Source organism: Aedes aegypti, chromosome 1 (genome assembly GCF_002204515.2).
Source record: "Aedes aegypti strain LVP_AGWG chromosome 1, AaegL5.0 Primary Assembly, whole genome shotgun sequence".
NCBI classification, from domain to species: Eukaryota; Metazoa; Arthropoda; class Insecta; order Diptera; family Culicidae; genus Aedes; species Aedes aegypti.
In genome coordinates, this window is record NC_035107.1 from 64,508,626 (window position 1) to 64,531,943 (window position 23,318).

General features: G+C 38.3%; 2 protein-coding genes across 2 annotated transcripts; one reads left to right on the forward strand and one right to left on the reverse strand.

The window, feature by feature from the left end:
• Nucleotides 1-15,818, forward strand: LOC5578393 (zinc finger protein 436). Its single transcript, XM_001663806.2, has 3 exons — nt 1-288; nt 350-1,373; nt 15,273-15,818. The coding sequence occupies exons 1-3, from the start codon at nt 160-162 to the stop codon at nt 15,716-15,718; spliced, it is 1,599 nt and encodes a 532-aa protein (XP_001663856.2). The 5' UTR covers nt 1-159; the 3' UTR covers nt 15,719-15,818.
• A 6,121-nt stretch (nt 15,819-21,939) lies between these two features.
• LOC5564982 lies at nt 21,940-23,010 on the reverse strand. The gene is made up of 2 exons (XM_001649275.2): nt 22,750-23,010; nt 21,940-22,676 (listed from the first exon to the last, which is right to left on the reverse strand). Exons 1-2 carry the CDS (start codon nt 22,784-22,786, stop codon nt 22,258-22,260), a joined length of 456 nt encoding a protein of 151 aa, XP_001649325.2. The 5' UTR covers nt 22,787-23,010; the 3' UTR covers nt 21,940-22,257.
• Between the last annotated feature and the right edge of the window lie 308 nt (nt 23,011-23,318).

Sequence of the window (23,318 nt, forward strand, 5' to 3'; positions counted from 1 at the left end):
AACGCAAACAAAGGTGATGCATCTGTTGTTTTGGTTTGGTTCCGCGGCGCCCTTCGTTATCAGATTCTGATTTTTTTCTGCGGGTTTTTACGTTCATATAAATCTAAATTGCTGCTGCATGAAGTGGCGGGAGTTTGTGTGAAGTATTGAACAACGGCGATGGAATTCTACTCCAACGTTTGCCGTCTCTGTGAATCGCCGGGCCAAGCCAGCTCCAACTGGACCGAGCTTTACGACGAGAAGAACGAGCTTCTGCTGCCAAAGATCCGAGCTTGCGCCAACATTGTGGTAAGAAAGCGATCCAAATAAGATCTAGGGGTTGATTCTGATGCTTGATTTCTCCCTGCAGATCCACGATAACGATGAACTACCGAGGCGGATCTGCAATCGTTGCCGCCAGACCGTGGAACAGGCGTACAACTTCAAGGTGCAGTGCGAGATAACGGACGCCAAGTTAAGATATGAAATCGATTTCATAAAGAAGAACGCCGGGGATGGGAAGGAGGTAATGGTTCCGCCGTTCGATTACAGCCAATTTCTGCAGGCGCGGGATCAACTGAAGCCGGATGTGACTCTGAATGCGGAGAAGGTTTACGTGAAAACCGAACCGATTACGGAGGAGGAGGAGGTGGAACAGGAAGTCCCGTTGAATGAGGAGGAATTTTGTACCACGAATGTGGAAGCTGAGCTGAAGGAGAGTAGCGATTCGGAGGAGGAAGATGAGGATGGTGACAAGGAGGAACGCAACTCAGGTGGTTCGGATAGCGAGCCTGAGCAGGATTCCGATTGGTTCGATAAAGCCATATCCGGAGAGAAGAAAAAAGGCGCGAAACGTAATCCGACCATGTGCGACATCTGCGGCGAACAGTTCGCGCGGAAATACGACCTTAATGCTCACAAGAGAACTGTCCACGGGAAGACCCAGTTTCAATGCAAGGAGTGCTTGAAGTGCTTCTCGAGGAAGTCACGTTTGGAGGATCACGAAGTGCTGCATTCCGGCATTCGGCAGTTCGAGTGTCAGGATTGCGACAAGAAGTATGCCACCCAGGCAGGCCTAAGGACCCACATAGAGGACGTGCACACCGAGAATCTCCCGTACGTTTGCGACAAGTGCGGCAAAGGGTTCTCCAAGGAGGGCAAACTGCGCTACCATTATGCGGTGCATATCGAAACGCGGGACTTCATTTGCGACATCTGCGAGAAGGGTTTTAAGACGCCGGCCCATCTGAGCTTGCATAAAACGACCCACCTGCCGCAGGACCAGAAGCGAAAACGGAAGCCCCGGGACCGACAGAAGGTGTGCGTTTGCCCGTTCTGCGGGAAGGTTTCCACCTCGAGCAATACGCACAATATGCACCTCAGGATACATACTGGTAGGTGTTTCGAATTGATGGGAAAAAGGTTCTTATTTTTAATTTATTTTATTCATTGACACTTATTTCCTATATCTACATATGTAAGTGTTCTGTGTTAAGCTGCACTATCATCCTAGTATGACAAAACCTGAAAGCTCTCAAAGTGATTTTTGAAAGTTATTTTTTCTAGCCTGAGTGTAAGATAAGTACTTGACTTCCAGAACTCCTAGATACTTAACCTATAAAACATTGGTCTAATTCATCTAGATCATTGTTCAACTTCCTCTGGAACGTTCTTCAACTTCGCCGGAAGGTAGTACAACATTCTCTAAAATTCTAGTATTATTATTAATTTTATCTTTGTTGAAGTAGCTTTTCGCCCTTGGCAAGTTCATCCCTCTCTAGAACATTGTAGGGTAATGCGGGGCAATTTGGCCAAACGGAGTAATATGGCGACCTCTGATTTGAGCTTTAAAAATGAATTTTGACCCCGATTACTTTAGAACCTTATAAAGGATGCTTCAGATAGCCAGCACTGCGAAAACCGCGTGGAAGTGCTCTTAGAATAGAAAACTTAGCTTAAAAGTAGACTCAGTCCTACTGGGGATGTAATGCCAAGAAAAATAAAAAGATATTTACGAAACATGAAAATTTATTGCTACTACGAAAATCTTATAAGATTTTGTAAAAATAAGCTTTGGATGTAAAAATAAGCTTTGGATGTAAAAATAAGCTAAAGTGTTGTCTATATTACTGAGATTTTTTTCACAGCAGTTCGTTATTCTGCTATGGATTAGACCATTATATTTTCAAAAATGTCTGCAAACTCCTCAGTCACCCAATACTTTAATTTTAAATGTCGAAACGAACTTCTAGTCAAAATTTCAGTCAATTTGGAGTAAATTTAGGTGTGCTTCAAATCAATTGTGTGTTTTTGGGCTATTTTTAAGCTTTGCTACCGAAAGCAACACCAAAACTTATAACTACACAGTAGTTTATCCAATTCTACGAACTTTTGTCGAACACGGTTTTATGATTGGAGCAAGTTTTAACATAGTTTAGTTGAGGTTTGTGTCTCGAGGTTCTTGAAAATCTCTATTTTCGAATAGCGTTTTCTTTGGAAAGCATACCTGTATGAAAATTTCAGATTTTAAATTTCCATACATAATGAACATGCACATCTAAAAGTGAATCCCGTTCAAAGTTACCATTTATCTCACGAAAATAAATTGTAAAAAATAGGTAATGATGAAGCACATTTGTAAATCCACTGTGAGTGAGCCAAAAGCACTACCGTGAGCTTCAAAGAACATAAAAAATGAACACGTTAGCACTGCCTTTTCTTAGTCGATGATGATGATTGTTTTCAAATCGTTCTAAGGCTGTGAACCGTTTCATCAGTTCATTTAACTTTAAGTTAAAATTTGACAGCTCGATAGTTATTTCCTCTCCGGTTAGAAATAACCCTGCCCTGGAGCATGGTTAAACTTGACAGTTCGAAAGTTATTTTTTGCTCCCGTGAATTTGAGAATAACTAACCATCTGCCAACTTTGTTCTGAAATAACTACTCGACTGTCAAAGCTCAAATGGGTCGACTGCGATGTTCAATTTAACCATTTGAGGGGAAAATAACTATCGAAATATCAAATTTTGACTAATAGTTAAACGAACTGGTGAAACGGTTCTCAGCCTAAATGGTCAGTGAAATGCGATCAAAACAATCATCAATGAATCGATGCACGAGTTCACTAATTTGACGTTTGAGCATTGCCGAATTCACGGGTTGCTATGGACACATAAATAACACGGCACCGCTCAAACGTCAAATGATGAACTCGTGCATTGGTCCATAGTCACATAAATAACACGGCACCGCTAAAACGTCAACGAGTGAACGCGTGCATTGGTCCATGGACCAATGCACGAGTTCACTAATTTGACGTTTCAGCGGTGCCGAATTCACTCGTTGCCATGGTCACGTAAATAACATGACACCGCTCAAACGTCAAATAGTGAACTTGTGCATCGGTCCATTGGAAAGAAAAAGCAATGCTAACTTGTTCAATTAAGGTAAAAAGGTGTAATACGCCCCCCCTTAAGGAAAAACTGCCCTATTGCAATAGCAAATGCATCACTTCTAAAGTTTTCTATGTCAATGTGATGCTTACTTAGTTGGCCATGCTCTGCACGCAATTTTCTCTTTCCAGGTTGCTTCAAAAAAGTGTACAAGATGTTTTTTTGTAAACGGTTCCAATGTTTACGTTTCAAAACAACCCGGGCAATATGCCCCTCCCGTAGAAAAAAGGTCCACAGCGTAATAGAAATGTTTCCAAAGAGAATTCCACCACCTGCTAATCCATTAGCAGTCGTCTTCCGGTAAAAGTTTTTGTATTAAGTACAATATTAAGGCCGCACGGGACGTCATCATAATCACTCTATCCATTTCAAGAAGCAAATCCCAAGAACCACTCCATATATCGATGCGAAAATGTATCACTATGATTCTATATATGTAGTGCACAACCCGATAAATTTTCAGCTTCATCGGTTCACTAAAACTCGAGATTTACTTCCACAAAGTTTTGATGATTATTGTTAGAGTGAGACGAAAGATAGGGAAAATATCACGGTCTCCCGTGTCCCCTTAAGGCGAAGTAGGCCATCATTGAAATTTGTACGCGTCGTTGATGATTGTTGCTAATTCATCTCACGATTTCGAATCAAAGAAAATCAGTTGGTTTTGCACTGGCACAGCTGAAAAAGTATCAGCATACTTTATGCATGTAAGCACGTACAGTGATACTTTTTCAAGTCAATATAAACTATCAAGACTGAGTTTTATCACTTTGAAATGCAAGCTGAAAAGTCATCATTGTTGCCAAATCGAATGACGGGCTACTTAGCCTTAAAGGATGGGCTTCATCCCCCCTGAGGCTTGCTTATCAAAAGCAAATTTTTGAACCAAAAACCTGATTTTCGATATTTTTAGAATTTCTATCGATTGTTTATACTTTTCAATGTAATCATATTTACGTGTGAAAGAAGCCTTAATCCCGTGAAAATGAAGAGGGGCGTATTGCCCCGTTGGGGCGTATTACACCCAGTTACCCTATTCATTTATTTGTCGGTACATGTGCCACGCACGATTTAACTTTCATCAGGTTGCGATGCTGTGTTCGATCTTTGGGCATTTTTTTGTAATTTATTACCTCAAGCAACATGTAAGCAGTTGATGGTCAATGAGTTCATAGATTTATTATGTTTGATTCCCGTTGACTAGAGTTTAAAGAAATAATGTCAATGTGTATTTTCTATACCATATATATTGATAAAACTGTGATTTCTGGGTACTGTGGCGAACAAATCTGGATCAAACTATGTTAAAACTCAATTTAATCTTATTAGCGCCTACGATAAACTTTAACAGAATAAAATTAGCTTTCAAATAGTGGTAATAGCAAGTGGTTTTGATTTCATACATGCCAGTTATGATTTTTCAAACCTTGAAATAAGCCCAAAAACACATTTTTAACTTGAAGCATACTACTGTAATCTTTATCAAATGAGCTGAAAATTTGACCAGACGTTGTTCTTAGCATGAGAATTCAGAATACTGCTTGACCGGAAGATTTACAGAGATTTTTTCAAATATGAACAGGTCTAATGGGCATTTTGTGCAAGTTGTATACATTCTATAATAAATTCTCATTAAAAACATGCATGTATAGAAACAGAACTTATATAAAACATGTAGAAACTGGGCAATATGGTCATAGTCGGACAAAGCCACCTTTTCACGAAATTAGCAATTAATGCATTCTATTTCAGCAGTTTGATTGCAATATCGTCGGTGCGTATGATTCTGAGCAATACCAGAATTTGATAACTGTTCAAAGTTTCAAACAACAGTCACTGTTCGAAAAGTGAAGCACTGAGAACCATGATTTATTGAACTGTCTGCAAAACATACAATTAATTCACGACAATGAAGACGGCCTTACAATTTAGGTCGAAACACGCGTGTCTGTCAAAGGATACAAACTCTAGTGGAATTAAATGGTACAGTACTAAATTCGTTTTTTTAATTCACATAATATTTTATGATTCAAATCAGACACTGACCCAGTTTTTGTACAAAACTCTCACAAATATACCAGCTTTTTACGCTGGGCCACTATACAATTTTGAAACATCCAAACTAGAAGTTTCTTGCCTGCACCATATTTTTTTTCGGTTAGATCTCAGTAATCCTTGAATGGAATCTATGACAATAGGTCGAAAGACAAAAAGTCGAAAGGACAAAAGGTCTAAGAACAAAAAATAAGGGACAAAAGGTCGAAAACCTTTTTTCAAGGAATTAATAAAAATAACCTAGAGTTGTCATATTTTCGAGAATCTTGTTCGGGCTTGATTTTCTTCAATCTCTTTTATAATTTACATTAATAGATTCTACTGTTTTCAGATATTTGAGAAAAACACGTGGTTGCAAGATCCAAAGAGAGTTATGTACAATTTCAGATATCGAACTGATGAATGCACTCGTCGGAGACAAAAGGTCTTGAACCAACTTGATCTACAATCAACCTTTGCGTAATGTAGCTACCTCCTCACACAGTGGACCAATCCTGGTGTTTTTCCTTAATTCTACTCAGGATATCTAAGTGGACTACTGATACAGGCACAGACTATGATCATTAGACAAACTGATGTGAGTCCAATATATGCTGGAAGCATTATTTATAAAACAGTCCAATTCCAGCACCCAACGCTGTTTTTTAATTCTAAAGTAATTAAACAAGTCTGGACAAAAGGGCACATCAACATTGATAAACATTGGCTTTGCAAGACGCTGTTGAGCCCAATTCAACTCGATCACGCTCACCAATACCACTATTAGGAAGAGCTAACACCAATCTTTCTGATAGTGGTGCAGGGTGTCGACTACCTGGAAAAACCTGGAAAGTCAGGGAATGTCAGGGAATTTATTTTTGACCTGGAAAGTCAGGGAAAATCAGGGAATTTCACTTGAGATCAGGGAAAAAATATCAATACTACAACATCAAACGAGTTTATTGTCTGCAAAGTAATTGATTATGCTAAATCAATACACCTTCAGCATGGCTTTGATTTGCAGCCGTGGACTTTAACCACTCGACTAAGGAACCAAGACCCAGAAAATTCTCCAGAAATTCTGAGGATGATTCTCAAAGTTCCTCGATTATTTTTAGTAATCCAGAAAATCATTGAAAAGCAGAAATTTCAGGAATATCATTTGAAATAATCTTGATAATCTATGGACCAGTGCTGGGAATGGTAATAGTAGTAGGCTTGAATTTCACGAAAATTACGTGGCGCTTCCCAGTACAGTATTTCAAAAACGTGAATCTCATCAAGTAGCCTATGTTGGGTGCATGAATTTTCTAAAACGTTAGTGTCATTGAAGGCTCTTAATGCGGGAAATACAGCGGAAAATAGAACATTTTTCTACAGTAATTTTGGGTTGCCCTTGGCAATGGGTGTTTTGCAATTTTCAAGCTTTTTGCCTACAGCAGCGATGGACGTGAGTTTCACTGGCTTCGCTGACTGTGATTGGCTTTGTTTGGCTACTGTAGAGTGAATTTCAGAATTTTTTCCCAGCCCTGCTATTGACAATTTGTGATATTACTTAGAGATACTCGTAGATGAGTTCTTAGAAGAGTTCCTCGGAGCATTGCTGAAGGTACGACAAGTACAAGAGAAACATTAAAAACCTTCTAATCAGCGCATTGTTCAAGCCCTGAATGCATTCCGTTAAGAATATTTAGATATTTTTTTCGTGGAGAAAAGCTAGGGGTAATTCATATCGAAATCCTAAAATATTAACTGTAACCAGTGAATCAATTGTCATCCAACACGCAGCAACAAAGACATTGTCAAATCCTATTCTTGTTGCAACAATTTTATTCCGCAACATCAGTTTATCACCACTTGAACAGTATACACTCCCGTGCATAAGTTTGGGTTCACCCCCTAAAAAACATGCAAAAGTGTTCCGTCCATATCTCTGTGATTACACGTCCAATTCAAACTCTTTAAGCCGCATGCAAAAGGCAAAGAGTTATTCTTACTTTGTATGTATTTTTCCAAAAACATTCTTTGAACTTTGTATACAAAATATGTACTTAAAATTGTGACATTTTTCAAAAAACACACTGAATCAACATTACTAATTTCCTCAGCATTGAATCGAACAAAATTTTAAAACAAGGTGTCTTCAGAATCACAATCTTATATTCTTTGAAGAGCACTCATGAAATTTTTGCGGAAAAATCTGAAAAGTATTCAAAATTAATGAAACAGTCAGTCAAGTCATCGTGCAAAAGTTTGGGTTCACCTGAACTTACTGAAATTTGTGAAATCTCAAACCAATCATGTACGCGCCATTATTTGCGCTCAAAAAAGCTTTAAACTATTAAAATCGGTTGAAAAATGGCAGAGATATTGACAAAAATGATGTGCGTGTGGCTCAGATGAACCCAAACTTTTGCACGATTTGCATCATACTGAGGGCTGAACCCAAACTTTTGCACGATGACTTGACTGACTGTTTCATTGATTATTAATACGTTCCAGATTTTTCCGCCAAAATTTCGTGGTGTCTCATCAAAGAATATAAGATTACGATTCTAATGACACTTTGATTTAAAATTTTGGTCGACCCAATGCTGAGGAAATTAATTATGATTTTTCAGTGTGTTTTTTGAAAAATGTTACAACTTTAAGTGAAAATTTAGTATACAAAATTAAAAAAATGTTTTTAGAAAAATACATACAAAGTAAGAATTACTCTTTGCCTTTCGAATGCGGCATGAAGAGTTTGAATTGGACATCTAATCACGGAGATATGGACAGAACACTTTTGTATGTTTTTGAGGGGGTGAACCCAAACTTTTGCATGGGAGTGTATGACAATTATCGATCACCACGCGCGCAGTGATTTTTTGGACTTCGCAATGCAATTTTCGAGCACTTTCTCTGAGTTGGTAAACATTTTCACATTATCGAGCAGCATCCATAATACAAATTTGGTTTTGTGTTTAAAATAACTGACTAATCGCGAGTTGAAAAGGTTGCAACAATAATGTTGCATCCTGTGATTCTCATGACAATTTTGCTTTAGATTGTATCATAACTCGCAAAAGTTGGGATAAACGGTTGTGAGCGAGCGTGCTTTCTTGTCTGTTTTTCGTCTTCTTTGGTGACAATTTGATTCACTGACTGTAACTAATCATCGTGAAGAATTATCAAAGATATTCTAAATTAAAACAATTTGGAAAAAATATGTTATCCTGAAAAATATTTTTATAAGCATTCCTGGAATATTTCTAGGAAATCAAAATGCTATTTTTAGAAATATTTAAGACAGAAAGACATTGTCTAACAATTTTTAGAGAATCTTGGAGCTGAGGAGCTTCTGGAGGAAATCTTTCAAGAGTTCATTGAGAAGTATTGAAGGAATATCTGGAAAAAAAAATCTTAAGAATTTCAAGAAGAATTTCTGAGCAATCTATGTGGAATTCCTTGAAGCAATTCTCCAAGAAAGTCAATGGCTAGAATTTTGCCTGGAAGAAGCCAAATTTTTGGATAGTTTTCTTCCACTAAAAAAAGTATGGTGGATGATTGTAGGACCAAAATTTTCGTTCATGCCTAAAATTTTAAATTAGGTCTGAGGTAGTTCACTAGCCGAGAACATCTTTGTTCATACGGATCTTCAAGTTTGAAATGTAAATAGATTCTCAATTGTTCAGTTTTATCATATCAACTTGAATAAACGTTCAAGAATGTCAGCAAAACCTTTGATCAGTTTTTTCATACGACCTATAACATAACGAATATGTATCTTCTTGTAAAAATCTTACTTATTTCGGTTCAAATTAACCAACTCAGTGGTCTGGAACTTTTCTGGAAAATGACTGGAAGGTCAGGGAAAGTCAGGGAATTTTATTTTCAAAATTGAGTCGACACCCTGTGGTGTTAGTTTGCGTGGGCGGGCTAAGAAGGGCTCAACAGCAACGTTTCTAAAAAAAGGCTCAAGACCTCTTGGGCCCTTTTCAAATGTTTGTCCAGAAGTATTCCAAAAAATCTGTGATACAAGGTCATGGGATGCTTTATTAAGAGTTGATTATTTAAACTAATTGCTGATTGAATCGTACTCATGGATATGTTGGCTAGCGATGTACCGAATAGCACTATTCGGCTTTCGGCCGAATACCGAATAGTTGAGAAATTATTATTCGGCCAAACGAATATTCGGCCGAACATTCGGCCGAATAATGACTCAATATTCGGCCGAATAAAACCGTTAATTTCGGTCGAATAACACCTAGTTTTTAAATAGGGATAGCTTCCACGGTGAAGAATTGATCGGAATGATCGTTTTAAGCTTTTGAAACCGTGTGAAGAAAAAACAAAAGTCAAAAGCTCTGAGGATTTATATTTTTAAAGTAAAGGATTTGTATCTTTTTGATTGCAGTTTTGATCCATTTAACTTTTTAAGGAATTAGGTTAATACGTCGCTTTATTTCTCATTCGACTTCTGGAAGTGCTTCATATTAATTAGAGCAAATACATCGCAAAGGGTCGGTGTTCCCTTAGTAGACAGTCCCCTATATTCGCACTAGTAGTTTTTTTCGGCCGTTTTTCTATAAATCGTTGCAAAATATTTTTTGACATGAATGTCAGGAGTTATTTATCTAAGTACCATTGATTCACAGCTCAATTTTGTTCAAGAAATGATTTTTTGCTTAAAATTCTAGCTCCCTTGCACCTATAGTACACCTACTGTTCCTATAGTAGAGAAACTTTGTTTTTTTTTTTTCCGTAAAGCTATTGGAACAGGAATTAGAAATAGTGCTACTATAGTCACATGTGTTCCTATAGGCACAAGCGTTAATAAATGCAAAAGGTTGAATTTTCGTTGTTTTCATATTTTTTACAAAACCAAGGTGAAAAGCACTTTCAGTTTACGTAAAAATAATGCCACAATACAATCCATGCAAGATGAGTGAAATATTGAATGGCTTGTATATTGAGCAGCATCGCAATACCGTAGAACGGAAAAATTCTCACATTTTTAAACATTTAAGCTAAGTATGCTGTTTTGCTCAAGAAAAGTAAAGAAATTCCTTGACTGAAAGGGTCAAGAAATTTCCTACAGAGAGCCCTCTTTGAAGTGACATTTCTTCTCAACTGCGTACTGCGATCAGAAAAAAGTGATTTTCTTGACCATTTCTTGGGAGAAATTTTCCACGCATCGAGATAGGCGATTCCTTTTCTTGTCAGTAGCAAACCGGCCTTTAGTATCAAACTCCATCCATGGAATCCACCAAAGGGAAAATTTGATGTATTATCACTTGATTAAATTGATCGTTTTTTTTTTTTATTTTCCTTCGTATGAAACATAATGTTTTGTTACAATTTATTTTATTTTGTTATTATTCGGTCACTATTCGGCCTATTCGGCCGAATAACAGATTTCATTATTCGGCAGACCGAATATTCGGCAAAATCAAAATAATCGAGATATTCGGCCCGAATATTCGGCCGGCCGAATATTCGGTACATCTCTAATGTTGGCAGCTAGAGAAATGGTTCTGAAATGTGTGCGATGTCCAGTGCTTTAAAAGCAGATATGCGATACCTTGAGCAATGAAGCCACATCAGTGTAAAGAATATTAATAATATCCGTGGAAGATCACGACAACTAAAAGCTTTGTATGTCCACTGTAACCATAGTGTCGATGATTTCGAAACAATTCGGTATATTTTTCGTTTGAATCACGAAACTGTTCATAGTATCGAAGTATATTTTGAATTGCGATGCCTGTAACCGTCTGAAATAAAACAAATGAGATGTTAAGATAATGAAAGTTTGAGTATAAGAAATGCAATACGAAAAGATCCTATACAAACATCAGTGAAAATTTTTGACAATTCTATCAACAAACTAGAATTATTGGCTACTAAGATCCTGCCATAAAATCTGTACGCAAGAAACGTCAAAATCGAATCACCCCTGGTTGTTTTATGGCTAGCGTAAAAAGCTGGATTGCCTTCTTCTACATTAGTCTTGTAAGCGCATTTTCCTAGAAAAATCATTAGATTTAATATGAGCCTCTGGCTCATGAGCCTCTGTACGTGCCGTAAATTATTTTGTTCTTTTGACTTTTACTGTGTTGGTACTGCCTCGCTCACTCTTACGGACAACTTGAAAATGGGGCGCACAGTAAAAGTCAAATGTTTTATAGCATGCAGAGGTTCATATTGCCCCGTAGGGTGGACCCCAGTCAACATTTTGGTTGGTATTTTTTTTTTGATATAAATCAATCCACTCGTATGAAATGTATGGAAAGGCTTTTATATTTACATATCAAAGTGGAGGCCATATACGCACTTCGCACGACTTTTTCAGACTTTCCGTGGTCAGCAATACGATGCCACAAAATGGCAATAGAAATTTAAAAAAAATCCAACAAATCTTGTTCAACACAAGACCTCTGGATTCGGTATCCAATACCTTACTACTACGCCACCAAGTGATTCATGAAGATTAGAAGATTACTTGCCAATATGAATGCATGTTTCTATACAGCGACAATTGCTGTGTTGTTCTTCGATACCCACTGTCTGAAGATTCCAAGCTTGGATGGCAAGTTTTGGCTAATGTCGAATTTGTTTTTGAACCTAGACTGGAACTGGCTAAACCCGTTCTGAATCACAGTTTCAACCCCAACCCGATTCAGATTCGACCGAACTACAATTTGCTTGACGTTGGATTTTTTTGGATTGATATATGATCTGACAGTTTAAAATTGTATTATATATTTGTCACAAGCGTGACGAATATCATTCAATTTACAAAACCATCATGATTCTGCAAAACATGTAATAACAGTATTTTCAAGTGTTCTAGGTTCGTTTTTCATTTTCTAGTATCATAAAAAAAATTAAAAAATCGTACCCCTTTCCTCCGTCACGCAACAACTTTTGTATAGGTGTGTATCGCTCATATAAAAATAATAAAAATGGACCGATTTTCCATGAAACTTATATTGAATAATCAAGAGTTCTGATTCACGTTGGACAATTCCCATGATTGTTCTGATAACATACTTTTCGAATACTGTCTTCGAACATAGTTTACGGATTCCAAAAGTTTTCAGTGAAATAGTCGATTTTTTATGTTTAGCTATTTTATTCACGTTTTCTCCTTATATATTTCTTACATTTTCGATGTAAATCAACACTGTTTTCTTCTTGGAAAAACTATTTATATCGATCAAGAATCCTTCCTCCATCAATGTTTGCAGTATGGAAATTTTCTTATTGTGAACATTTTTTTCAATTTTTCTATGGCTTCAGAGAGTTGCAAGTTAAACATATTGGGTAAAATACTGTAACAGCATTTGAAATGTGTTTTGTTCATCACTTTTAGGAATTTATGCATTGGCAATGCATGTTTTACAAGTTGTTAGCCTTTGATCTGAGACATGTTGCTGACATATTGCATTCACACAAACTTCGCAGTTTGTCACTCCTGGATGTTGATCATCGTTCTGTACTGATCCATAGGATAATTGATGAAATTTCTCAATAATTTCTTATCGTCATATTGTGGAACTTCAACCGGAAAATTCCATTCTCTCTGATAAGTTCGTTACAAAGCTCCTTTAAAAATTCGCTTCGCCAGCGCTTATCTCCCATATAAAAGTATGGATATTTCAACTGAAATAAGCAACTAGCGTTTAGCGTTGCGATATTTATTAGTTCCATAATTACTTTTTTGTCCATACCCTCGTTTTTCGTGTACAGTTCGTTATCGCGTTATAACGTCTCCTGCATCAACCGCACCTTTACTCGCGTTGTAATGAAGAGCTACAGCAGGGTTTTTCTCATTATCTACACGAGGAATGTCAGCGGTTGTAAGGGTTACTACGGGTTTCTTCTTCTTTACATCTACGAATGATCTCAACTGTAATGTAGCTCCTGTAGTCCTCCCCACACAAACGCTTATTCAGACACATTTTGCATGTTAGTCGTGTTTGTTCACTCCATAAGTCTTCAGCTGATTCGAGGAATGTAAAAAATATCTGTTGTCACTTCAGTTTTGTGAAAGGTTCAGTAAATTGCATTACAACGCGTTTGCCTTATCCTATCTCAGATCGATTATCCTTTTTGCTAGTGTAGGGGAAAGTGGGGCAGTTTGGCCACCTTAAGGAAAAGTCTATAAAAGTGCTGAAAATATTATGAATTTTTCGAATGTTTGCATGATTTCCAACAGTTTTTAGATGAATACCCTAGATCCGCATGATTTCGTTTGTCTTATAAAGTTCACGGATAAATGATTGATTTTTCAAAATTTGTCATTTTTCGAGTCTATTTTTTACTGATGCTGTGATATGAGCACCCTATGTTTGATTGCAAAATAATCTCATATAATCTAAAAATTCAATCTTGTTGTTGCTACACATGAAGATTATTAGTATTTATAAACACTGCGAGCAAGAAGATATAATTTTTTAAGAACATTCTAACAGTAAAACATCGTCATTCTGAAATGACGAAATTAAAAAGAGCCATTCGGGGCAATATGGCCAGTTTTTTCGAACATCATTTATTTATTTTTCTGTGAGTTTTGAACACTGACTTATAACATACCTATTGCTTCATTTCCTCATCAGCTTTGGGTTTGCATGTTATTTCAGATGAAATTTCAAGAATTTATGCAGTTTTCCAGGGGTGCTCATTCCATCCCATTGGCCAAACCGCCCCGACTGCCCCTATATTTCTAATAGTAAAGATATATTGGCACTGAACACAAGACATGCACCATACTTTTATACCGTATTTGCCTGCTTTCGACCGCTTTCACATGCATGTACACGTGGCCTGTAATTTTTCAGATTGAATATTTAGTTCGAAAAAAGTAAAAACGGCGATTCGTCAAAGAAAGACAGGAAGGAAAGGATGAAAAAAATCATAAAAGCATATAATATAATATTTTTACAAATTACAGAATAGCTATTATTTAAAAAATTGATTTCAAATTATGTAGGCATACTTTTCGAAAAAGTTTATTTTAATATGATGACAACTTGAATTTAATTCTATACCATTTAATTCCACTACAGTTTGTATCTATTTTTTGTAATTCTTGGTGAAATCTCTGAAAAAAATCCTGGAAGAATCTCTGCAGGAATCAGTGGAAAAACACCTCGAGGAAACACTGAAGGAATTGCTGGAGAAATTTCTGGATGAATACATAGAGCAATTCCTGCAGGAGTTTGTGGAGGATATTTTTTGAGAAATACATAAAGGGTTTGCCTGAAAAAAATCTAGGGGGAAAAATGGGAATTTCTGACACTTACCTCGAAACACACAGAGACGTTCATCAACAGTTAAAATTTTCCCAGGATGGTGATTTGTGATGCAGTCGACAATGTACATTTTGCTAATTGCTTCAAGTTTATCGTTTCTTTTGCCAAACGTCGTTTCCTCGTGCTTTTATCGTTGAAAAGCCGGAAATTCATTCATTTTGTTTAAAGTGATTCCCTTGACATAGCCGTCTTGTAGGAAGATGGACACCAGAAGTAGCCATAAGCTGAAGGGTCCATTCTCGGTCGGTTCAAGATCTTTTCGTAATGGAAATGTCTTTGACTTCCCTGAGCTTAAAGTGTTATTGCACTTGCTACACATTGTACGAGTGCAAAAATGACAACGTTTTCATGTAATAACTGTGGCAGTACACACTTCTTTTTTAGAATCGACAAATTTCGAACGGTTAACCATCCCAGTATCTGTAGGGAGAAATTAGCTTATTGACGAGCATGATGTTTCGTCGCTATTAAACTTTCCATTCAACTATTTTTCTATTCCAGGTGAGCAACGTTACGAGTGTCACATTTGCTTCAAGCGGTTCACCTCTTCCGGATCGCACAAGAAGCATCTGCGGGTGCATTCCGGCGAGAAACCGTACATCTGCCAGTACTGTCAGAAGCCGTTCCGCCAGAAGCATCACATGGACACGCACATCCGCGGTGTTCACACGAACGAGAAGCCCTATCAGTGCAAGTACTGCCCGCGGGCCTTTGCCACCCTAGGGAACATGCGTCTGCACGAGAAGAGTCACGGTGTGCCGGCTTCCGTCGTTAAGGCGGAAACGGCCGTTACCTTTCCGGAAGTTACGACCGTCGACAGTCCGGCTTCGCAATCCTCGTCTGTAATGATGATTAGCTCCGCACCGTCGCCGATGATGAATCCGGGCGTGATGATTCCTCCTGCGACTTCCGGGTTCAATCTCTACTTCACCGATGCAACCCAATAGGATACGATCATTGTGCTTATTTGAATTCGGATAACAAATTAGGGTAAGTTCTGCTTGTGTAAATGTAGTCCGTCTTTGATTGCGGATGTGATATATCATAGCCCCAGGTCTGGTAGCAGATCTCTTTTCGAAGACTTGGTCACTGTTTTCAATGGAAGGTCTTCTTTTTTAACCGAAATGGTCTCTAAAATTACATCACTTAGCCTCGTTGTAACGTCTGCAGCTACCATGCAAAGCCATGCTAGAAGAAATCTGTGGGCTTAGACTATCATCGTACCTGTCACACGATTTACGAATGCAAAATGGCAAAGAAAGTTCTCGGTTAATATCTGTAGAAGTGCTCATAAAATCAATAAGCTGAGTAGCAGGCTCTGTCCTAGTGGGGACGTAATGTCAATTAGAAGGAGGTCTCCAATGTTATTTTTTTTCATTTTCCTGCTTGCAGTGAATCATGATACAAAACTCTAAAGGCTCCAGTGTAACCGACAGAGACTCATACGGGACTATTTCACAGGTTTTTCCAGCAATTGCTCGAAAGATATCTTCTGCAATACTTTCACATCGCTGACCATCGTCCTTATGATGTGCAACATCAATCCTGAAATTTGTTCAGGATTCAGATGTTTCACTCTTTCACTTTTTACGCAACTGTCAACCAGAGTACACGCGTTTCAGAAACATTAACGAACAAAACTCATTCATTAAATGATTTTTAAGAGAAGCTTATAGGAATTTCTTCGAAATTTGTTCCAGGAAATCCTTGAGCATTCCAATGCTACTCTGCAGTAATTTTCACAGGGATCACTCTGAAAATTTGCCCAGATATTTTAGCAAGATTTCATACAGAACTTTTCTAATAATTCTTTTATCGATTCCTGCAGTTGCCACTCTAGGAGATATTACAAATCGACAAAAGGTTTATTCCAGAGGTTTCGATGATTTTCGTTTGACGATTTTTTTTAAAAACCCCTCACAGAATTCCACCATGAGTGCAGTGCGTAGCGAGATTTGGGGCAAGTGTGCCCCCTTAAGCAAATTGTTCTCTAACTTTGTCCAAAGCTTAAAAACCCACCAATTTAGCCTCACGATGTTAGTTTCGCATCTTTTCATAAGCACTATGCCGTTATAAAAAGAAATAATTTCAAAAAATATTAGTTTTGGAGTTCCTCAAAAATCATCCAAAATTACCTAATTTTCAACACTATGGGGCAAGTGTGCCACCCATATGGAGGCCCCTTCGTGAGGCCCAAGCAGGACAGTTCGGTTTTGCATCGTCCGTTAGATTTTGCTCACAATTTCGCGTGTTTTCGTCGACGGAGATTTTTTTTTCCCTGTTTTGGAGCGTCTTGCTGGGTAGGTATTTGGAAAGGCCCAAGCAAGACGGTTTGTTTTCGGAACGCCAAGAAGTTTTGCTGTCAGTGTCAGTTTTGTGTTCAGTCGAGAATGGATTACCAACTGGTGAGTTCGTTTCATGCTTATGATAACACATTTTTTCTTGAAAGCGTAACTTTTATGTAATATTAAAACAAACTTTGTATGGTTCGTCACTATAAGTGTCGGCATTATGCTATTTTCTTATACAATTTCAATATACATATATTTTTCTCTTTTTGACATTATTAAAAATTATCTTTTGAATTGTTCGACATTGTGAATGTTGACGTATTTTTTAAAACTTCTACCATATCGAGACAAAATGCACAGTAATACTCATATGTAATTTTCAAACAAACTATGTATGGTTCGTCACTACAAGTGTCGGCATTATTCCTGTTTCATATAATTTAAAATATATACATGTAATTTTCAGTTTTCGACATTAATAAAAACGTCTTTTGAATTGTTCGACATTATAGATGTTGACCTATCTTTTAAAGCTTCTGCCAAAAACTTCTCGAGACAAAAATACAAAACTAGCTTTAAATATAAGTCGTATATTTCCCCCTTGTCCATGGATCGCATCACTGACCAGAGGTGACTCCCAGATCTTTTCCTCCCTCACTAATAAACACCCTTCCCGTGGTGATTGTGGAGATGCAGAGGTATTCTCGGTCTCTAGAAGCAACAATCATTACACTCTAACATTCCTTCCCCATCCCAACTGACTGTAAGGACTTGGCCGGCGCCGTTATTGATCAATAATATTAGATCTGCTAAAATTGCACTTCGAGAGTAAGCGGAAACTCCCATCCCTTATTCATTTGGATCGTAGTGCAATTCTTACCAGTTCCGATCAATCACGGAGTAGCAACCATTGACATGTACAGTCAGTCCATGCTATGCTATGCTATGCTATGGGGCAAGTGTGCTACCCATATGGGGCAAGACGGCCACCGAATGAACAGCACATATAATTCTACTTGTAATAAAAAAATCTTTATTTCATATTGATATTACTTACAAAGCAGAGACTTATTGATAATTTAAAAAAAATATTTTTAGGTTTACCGTCATAAGGGGATGCTTTATAACAAGGGTCATTACATGCGGAACTCTCTACTAGTCAATTCGAATAACTCAAATGGTTATTTTTGTCTTCATTCAATACGCTATATGAATTAACCTTTTATTACGGAGGATCTGTATAATATTACACTAGATCAGCAATAAAAAACGGTAAAATATTGATAAATATAAGTAAAACAGTTCTTAAAACGCCTAAAACCATGTTATTATCGAATATTTGGAGAAAAAATCACTTTGGGCGCAAAAATGCTCGCTATTCCCGTTCTACACTACAGAAACCACTACTGGTGCCTCATTTTGGTTCATTATTACAATGATACCTCCATGAGTCGATGTTCCATGACTCGATATCGACTCATGGAACCATACTAAAAACAAAATTTCATGGTTACTATGATGGTCCCTAGAAGCAGCTTCCCAAAGGATTGCTGTTCCATGACTCGATATTTCCATGAGTCGATGGTCCCTTCAATATCGACTCATGGAGGTTTCATTGTATGATTATGTGGATGATGTTTACATTTTTATGAATTTCACTCCAACCATTTTTGTTTACTAAATAGGTGGCACACTTACCCCAAAAAGTATAGATTTCAACCAAAATGGATTTCGTATGTGAAACTAAATATTTTATTCGTCCAAATGCTACAATAACTTACACGTTTGTATAGCTTCACGATGTACAATACGTTTGAAAAATCTGTTATTAATTTACCTCTCACCATGCTATTTAGAAACAACGAAATCTTATAAAAATTCACTGAAATCTGTTTGTTCTTACAAAAGTCGATGTAAATACATGGAAAATAAAGCAATTTTCGTCAAATTTTGATCATCGTTTTATGAACTATTAGGGACCATATAGTTAAGCTCAAAGAAAAAATATATTTTGTAGTTTTTATAAAAATAAGGGGTGGCACACTTGCCCCTATGGCACACTTGCCCCAAATTCCGCTACGGTGATTTTTCAAGTTATTTTTTAGTTACTTTGGTATGGATTCCTTCAGAAAATCATCTACGGTTTCTGCATAAAATCCCTCCAGGGATTATTTTAGGAAATCTGTTGATAGCTTTTTGATGACATCATTAATAGATTTTGCTACTTTTCCCAGAATCGTTGCCCCGAATGACCCTTTTCCACGACTGCCATTTCTCCGAATACCATTTCTCCGAATGATCCGTTTCCTCTAATAACGATGAAGTTCAAAATAAAGAATATTTTTTCAGTAACAGGGTGGTGAACTACAAAGAACTTAATCAAAAGAAGGAGTTTTTCGATAGGGATGCCAGGTTGGAAGACATGTCTTCCATTGGAAGATATTTGAGCAGTGCTGAAGAAATTTGGAAGACGGGAGATTTTTGGAAGACATTTCAGAATTTGAAAAAAATAATTGCTCTAACTATACTGACTGGATTATTTCAGATTTTTTCAAAGATTCTTCAAGGATCTCTTGCAGAGATTTGTCGTGAAATTCTTCTTGTGATGCCTACACAAATTATTCCAGAGATTCATCAGAGAAATTCAGGGAACCTTACAAATGTTTTTTTTTCTGATTTAGTGTTTCTTAAAGAGTTTTCGAACTCATCAATGAATTTTTACAGAGACCATGAATCTGTACATCATCGCAATCATTTATAATATGCTTGAGCATATGTTTCCGTTTGTAGGAAATAAAACACCGTAAAATAACCGTATTCCCAGAAGCGTTGATTCATAACTGTGAGGCATTGAAACCCATACCACAATTATGAATCAAATATAAAGCTATCAGTACACGCTTTACCATATGTGCAAATATTTACCAAATTTATTTGTCATTTGTGTACTGACCAATTATATTTGCAAAAACATTGTTGTACAAATATTTGCCTAACTTTGTAAAAGCCAATACTTGCATATTGAAGAGTTAGTCAAATGTTTGTCCACCGTGTTTAGGCCTTTTCAAGTGACATTTGTTTACATCGGTGGAGGACCGGTGCATACACGAGGCTGTCATTTTCATAGAAGAACTGTCAAAGAGCTTCCCGATCAGCTGTTTTGAAACGTCATGTGAATAGGCCTATTGACCTTTGGCAAACTATAGACAAACGACAAACATTAGGCAAGCGTCTGAAACATCAAATAGCCAAATATTTGCACACTTGGCAAAGTGTGTACTGATAGCTTAAGACGATTCCGAAATTAACGCTAAAATGTATGCTTTCAAAAGCCCTCCATTCATTTACCTCGCAGACAAATTACTGTTATAGTGTTTTGATCCATAATATGAGTCGATTTGATAGCAAGGCGTTATATGCCCTATCTACAAAAAGGCGGCAAACTGGAGTGTGAAAATTATCGTACAATCACATCTTCCGTCGTCTATCACCTATAGCAAACGAGTTCGTGGGATGTTATCAAGCAGGTTTCATCGACGGCCGCTCGACAACGGACCAGATCTTTTCCGTGCGGCAAATCCTCCAGAAATGCCGTGAGTCTCGGCGGGGACTACGACAGGGTGATGGACTTTCGTGCCAGTTGTTTAATATTGCGCTTGGAGGTGTCATGCGGAGAGCCAGACTTAACAGTCGAGGCACGATTTTCACGAGATCCGGCCAATTTGTTTGCTTCGCGGACGACATGGACATTATTGGGAGAAAATTTGAAACGGTGGCAGATTTGTTCACCCGCCTTAAACGCGAAGCAACAAGAGTCGGGCTAATGGTGAATGAGAACAAATTGCATGCTGGTATGCGGAACTGAGCGCGACAGGGCCCGCCTAGGAAGCAGTGTCACGATAGACGGGGATACCTTCGAGGTGGTGGACGAGTTCTTTTCCTTCGATCCTTGTTGACGGCTGACAACAATGTTAGTCGGGAAATACGAAGGCGCATCATCAGCGGAAGTCGTGCCTACTATGGGCTCCAGAAAAAACTGCGGTCTAGAAAGATTCACCCCCGCACCAAATGTACGATGTACAAAACGCTCATAAGACCGGTAGTCCTCTACGGGCATGAGGCGTGGACTATGCTCGAGGAGGACTTGCAAGCTCTTGGGGTTTTCGAACGCCGAGTGCTAAGGACTTGCGTGCAGGAGAACGGCGTGTGGCGGCGAAGGATGAACCACGAGCTCGCTCAACTCTACGGCGAACCCAGTATCGTGATGGTAGCTAAAGCTGGAAGGATACGCTGGGCAGGACATGTTTCAAGAATGCCGGACAACAACCCTGTGAAGATGATGTTCGCTACGAATCCGGTCGGAACAAGAAGGCGTGGAGGGCAGCGAGCGTGGGTCGCAGTCGAGGATGGAAAGAAGCGGCCATGAATCGAGTGAATTGGCGAAATGTTGTTGGCGAGGTTTTATCAAGCTAATGGATGTAGAACGAATTAAATAAATAATGAGTCGATTTGATCCATAATAGGGATCCTTCTCCCACTGATCCACATCTGTGGGGTGGACATCGTTTGAAATTTCTATCGAAATCGACACTTTTTCGTAAATAACCGGGAATTTCAAGGTGTATTCTCAAAAACAACTATATTCTGCAGTGCTAGGGATGAAATTTTGTTTTGTACAACGTCACTATGTTTTGTAGTCATATTTTGTTCTGAAAAATGACCCTTGGTTGATCCATAACTGTGGGGTGACTGTACTGTGCAAGGGAACTATTTTTTAAACAAAAACATTATTATTGTGACTTTTTGATGATAAAAAACTGAAATTTGGCAAACCGACAAAACTGGAGGTGATCTGTCCACCACAAAAATAGCAGATGTCGTTTTTATCGAAAAATATACGATTTATTCCATTGTCCAATTTACTGGTACATTACAACCATTGGTACCTGCGCCATATAAAAATTTGTATTACTGCAGTGGAACCGTTTTACGTCCATTTTTCCGCTGGGACTGTAAAGCGTTCGTTTCTCCTAATGGGACAGTTCGACTTAAGATTTCTTCGGTATTTTACAGAACAAAAAAAAAAAGTGTTTGCCACCTACGTATTCTGAAAATGATGACGTTCAATAAAATCTTATTTTCGACAAAAATGCACATGCGACACTTATGCGTCCACCAGCAGTGCAGTCCTTTGCTCAGACTTTGCCGTAGTCCGAGAGGTCGGTTTTCTTCTGCGATCGCGGGATAAACCCATACCGCCTTGCGGGATCCTCCCGTCTCTCCCGTTTCGTTGGGAATATTCTTTTGGCGCGAATTTTCATAACCTTCAACTTCAGAGATTCCCTCTTCGGAAGCGCCTTCCTCTCGTCGTATTGCTTCTTGATCTCCGCCAGTCGCCTGTATTCCGTCTCCGCCTCAATCCTAGCCGCCCTCTGGCGATCCAGCTTTTCCTTGCGCTTGGTCCAGGATTTCTCTTCCGGATCGAGGGCGATCCGCATCATGGCCTGGAAGGCGAGTTTCTGCTTCTCGGTGAGATCCTTGCCCGTCGCTCCGGGGGCAATGGTTTTCAACTCGGCCAGATACTGCACGTTGGAGTTTTTCTGGATGGTGGAAACTGAAGATCGTTTTTGTTTTAGTGTAAATATCTGGCAACGGATTCGCATTCCGCGTAGTCCATTGGTACTTACGTAGATCCTGCACCCTTCGCTTGGTATTTTTGGGCATTGTTATCTTTAGCGTCAAGAATTGGGTAAAAACCTTTTTAAGTTAGGATTTTGAGTACAATTAGCGTGAAAAATAACAGTTTAATAGAAACAATCCTTAGTTTTCTATGCAACGAAATAAATACAACACTCTTTCAGAACAAAATCAACTTTCTAGGGCAAACAAACAACAATAATTGTGAATTATACACTCTGCATAAGTCGAGCTGAAATTGACAGAAAAACATCGGATGAATTTTACAGGGTGATTATTAACTTCTGTGCCGCCCTAAGTGAGGTACTAGAAGACATGGTGCCACAAAATGTTTGCCTCTAGCTCTATAAGGGCCAATTTCTTCACCTTCGCTTGAGCCGTAAACCACGTTTACCCATACGATTAAACCAGGTTTAAGGCCTAAGCGGTGGTGAAGAAACCGCTTATAAGTCTATAATTCACTTCTCCTCTTTAGGTTTCGATGGACATCACAATCGCATTATCCCCGTTTCGACAGAGGGAGGAAGTTCACAGAGGTGTAAATAGTCATCAGTCACGG

Bases quoted from the DNA above. Each gene is read 5' to 3' on its own strand.
- LOC5578393 (XM_001663806.2), top strand. From the start codon at position 160: ATGGAATTCTACTCCAACGTTTGCCGTCTCTGTGAATCGCCGGGCCAA. The intron at 289-349 runs GTAAGAAAGCGA...TTCTCCCTGCAG, and splicing joins GAGCTTGCGCCAACATTGTG to ATCCACGATAACGATGAACT. The intron at 1,374-15,272 runs GTAGGTGTTTCG...TTTCTATTCCAG, and splicing joins GCACCTCAGGATACATACTG to GTGAGCAACGTTACGAGTGT.
- LOC5564982 (XM_001649275.2), bottom strand. From the start codon at position 22,786: ATGCCCAAAAATACCAAGCGAAGGGTGCAGGATCTAC. The intron at 22,677-22,749 runs GTAAGTACCAAT...AACGATCTTCAG, and splicing joins GCGAAGGGTGCAGGATCTAC to TTTCCACCATCCAGAAAAAC.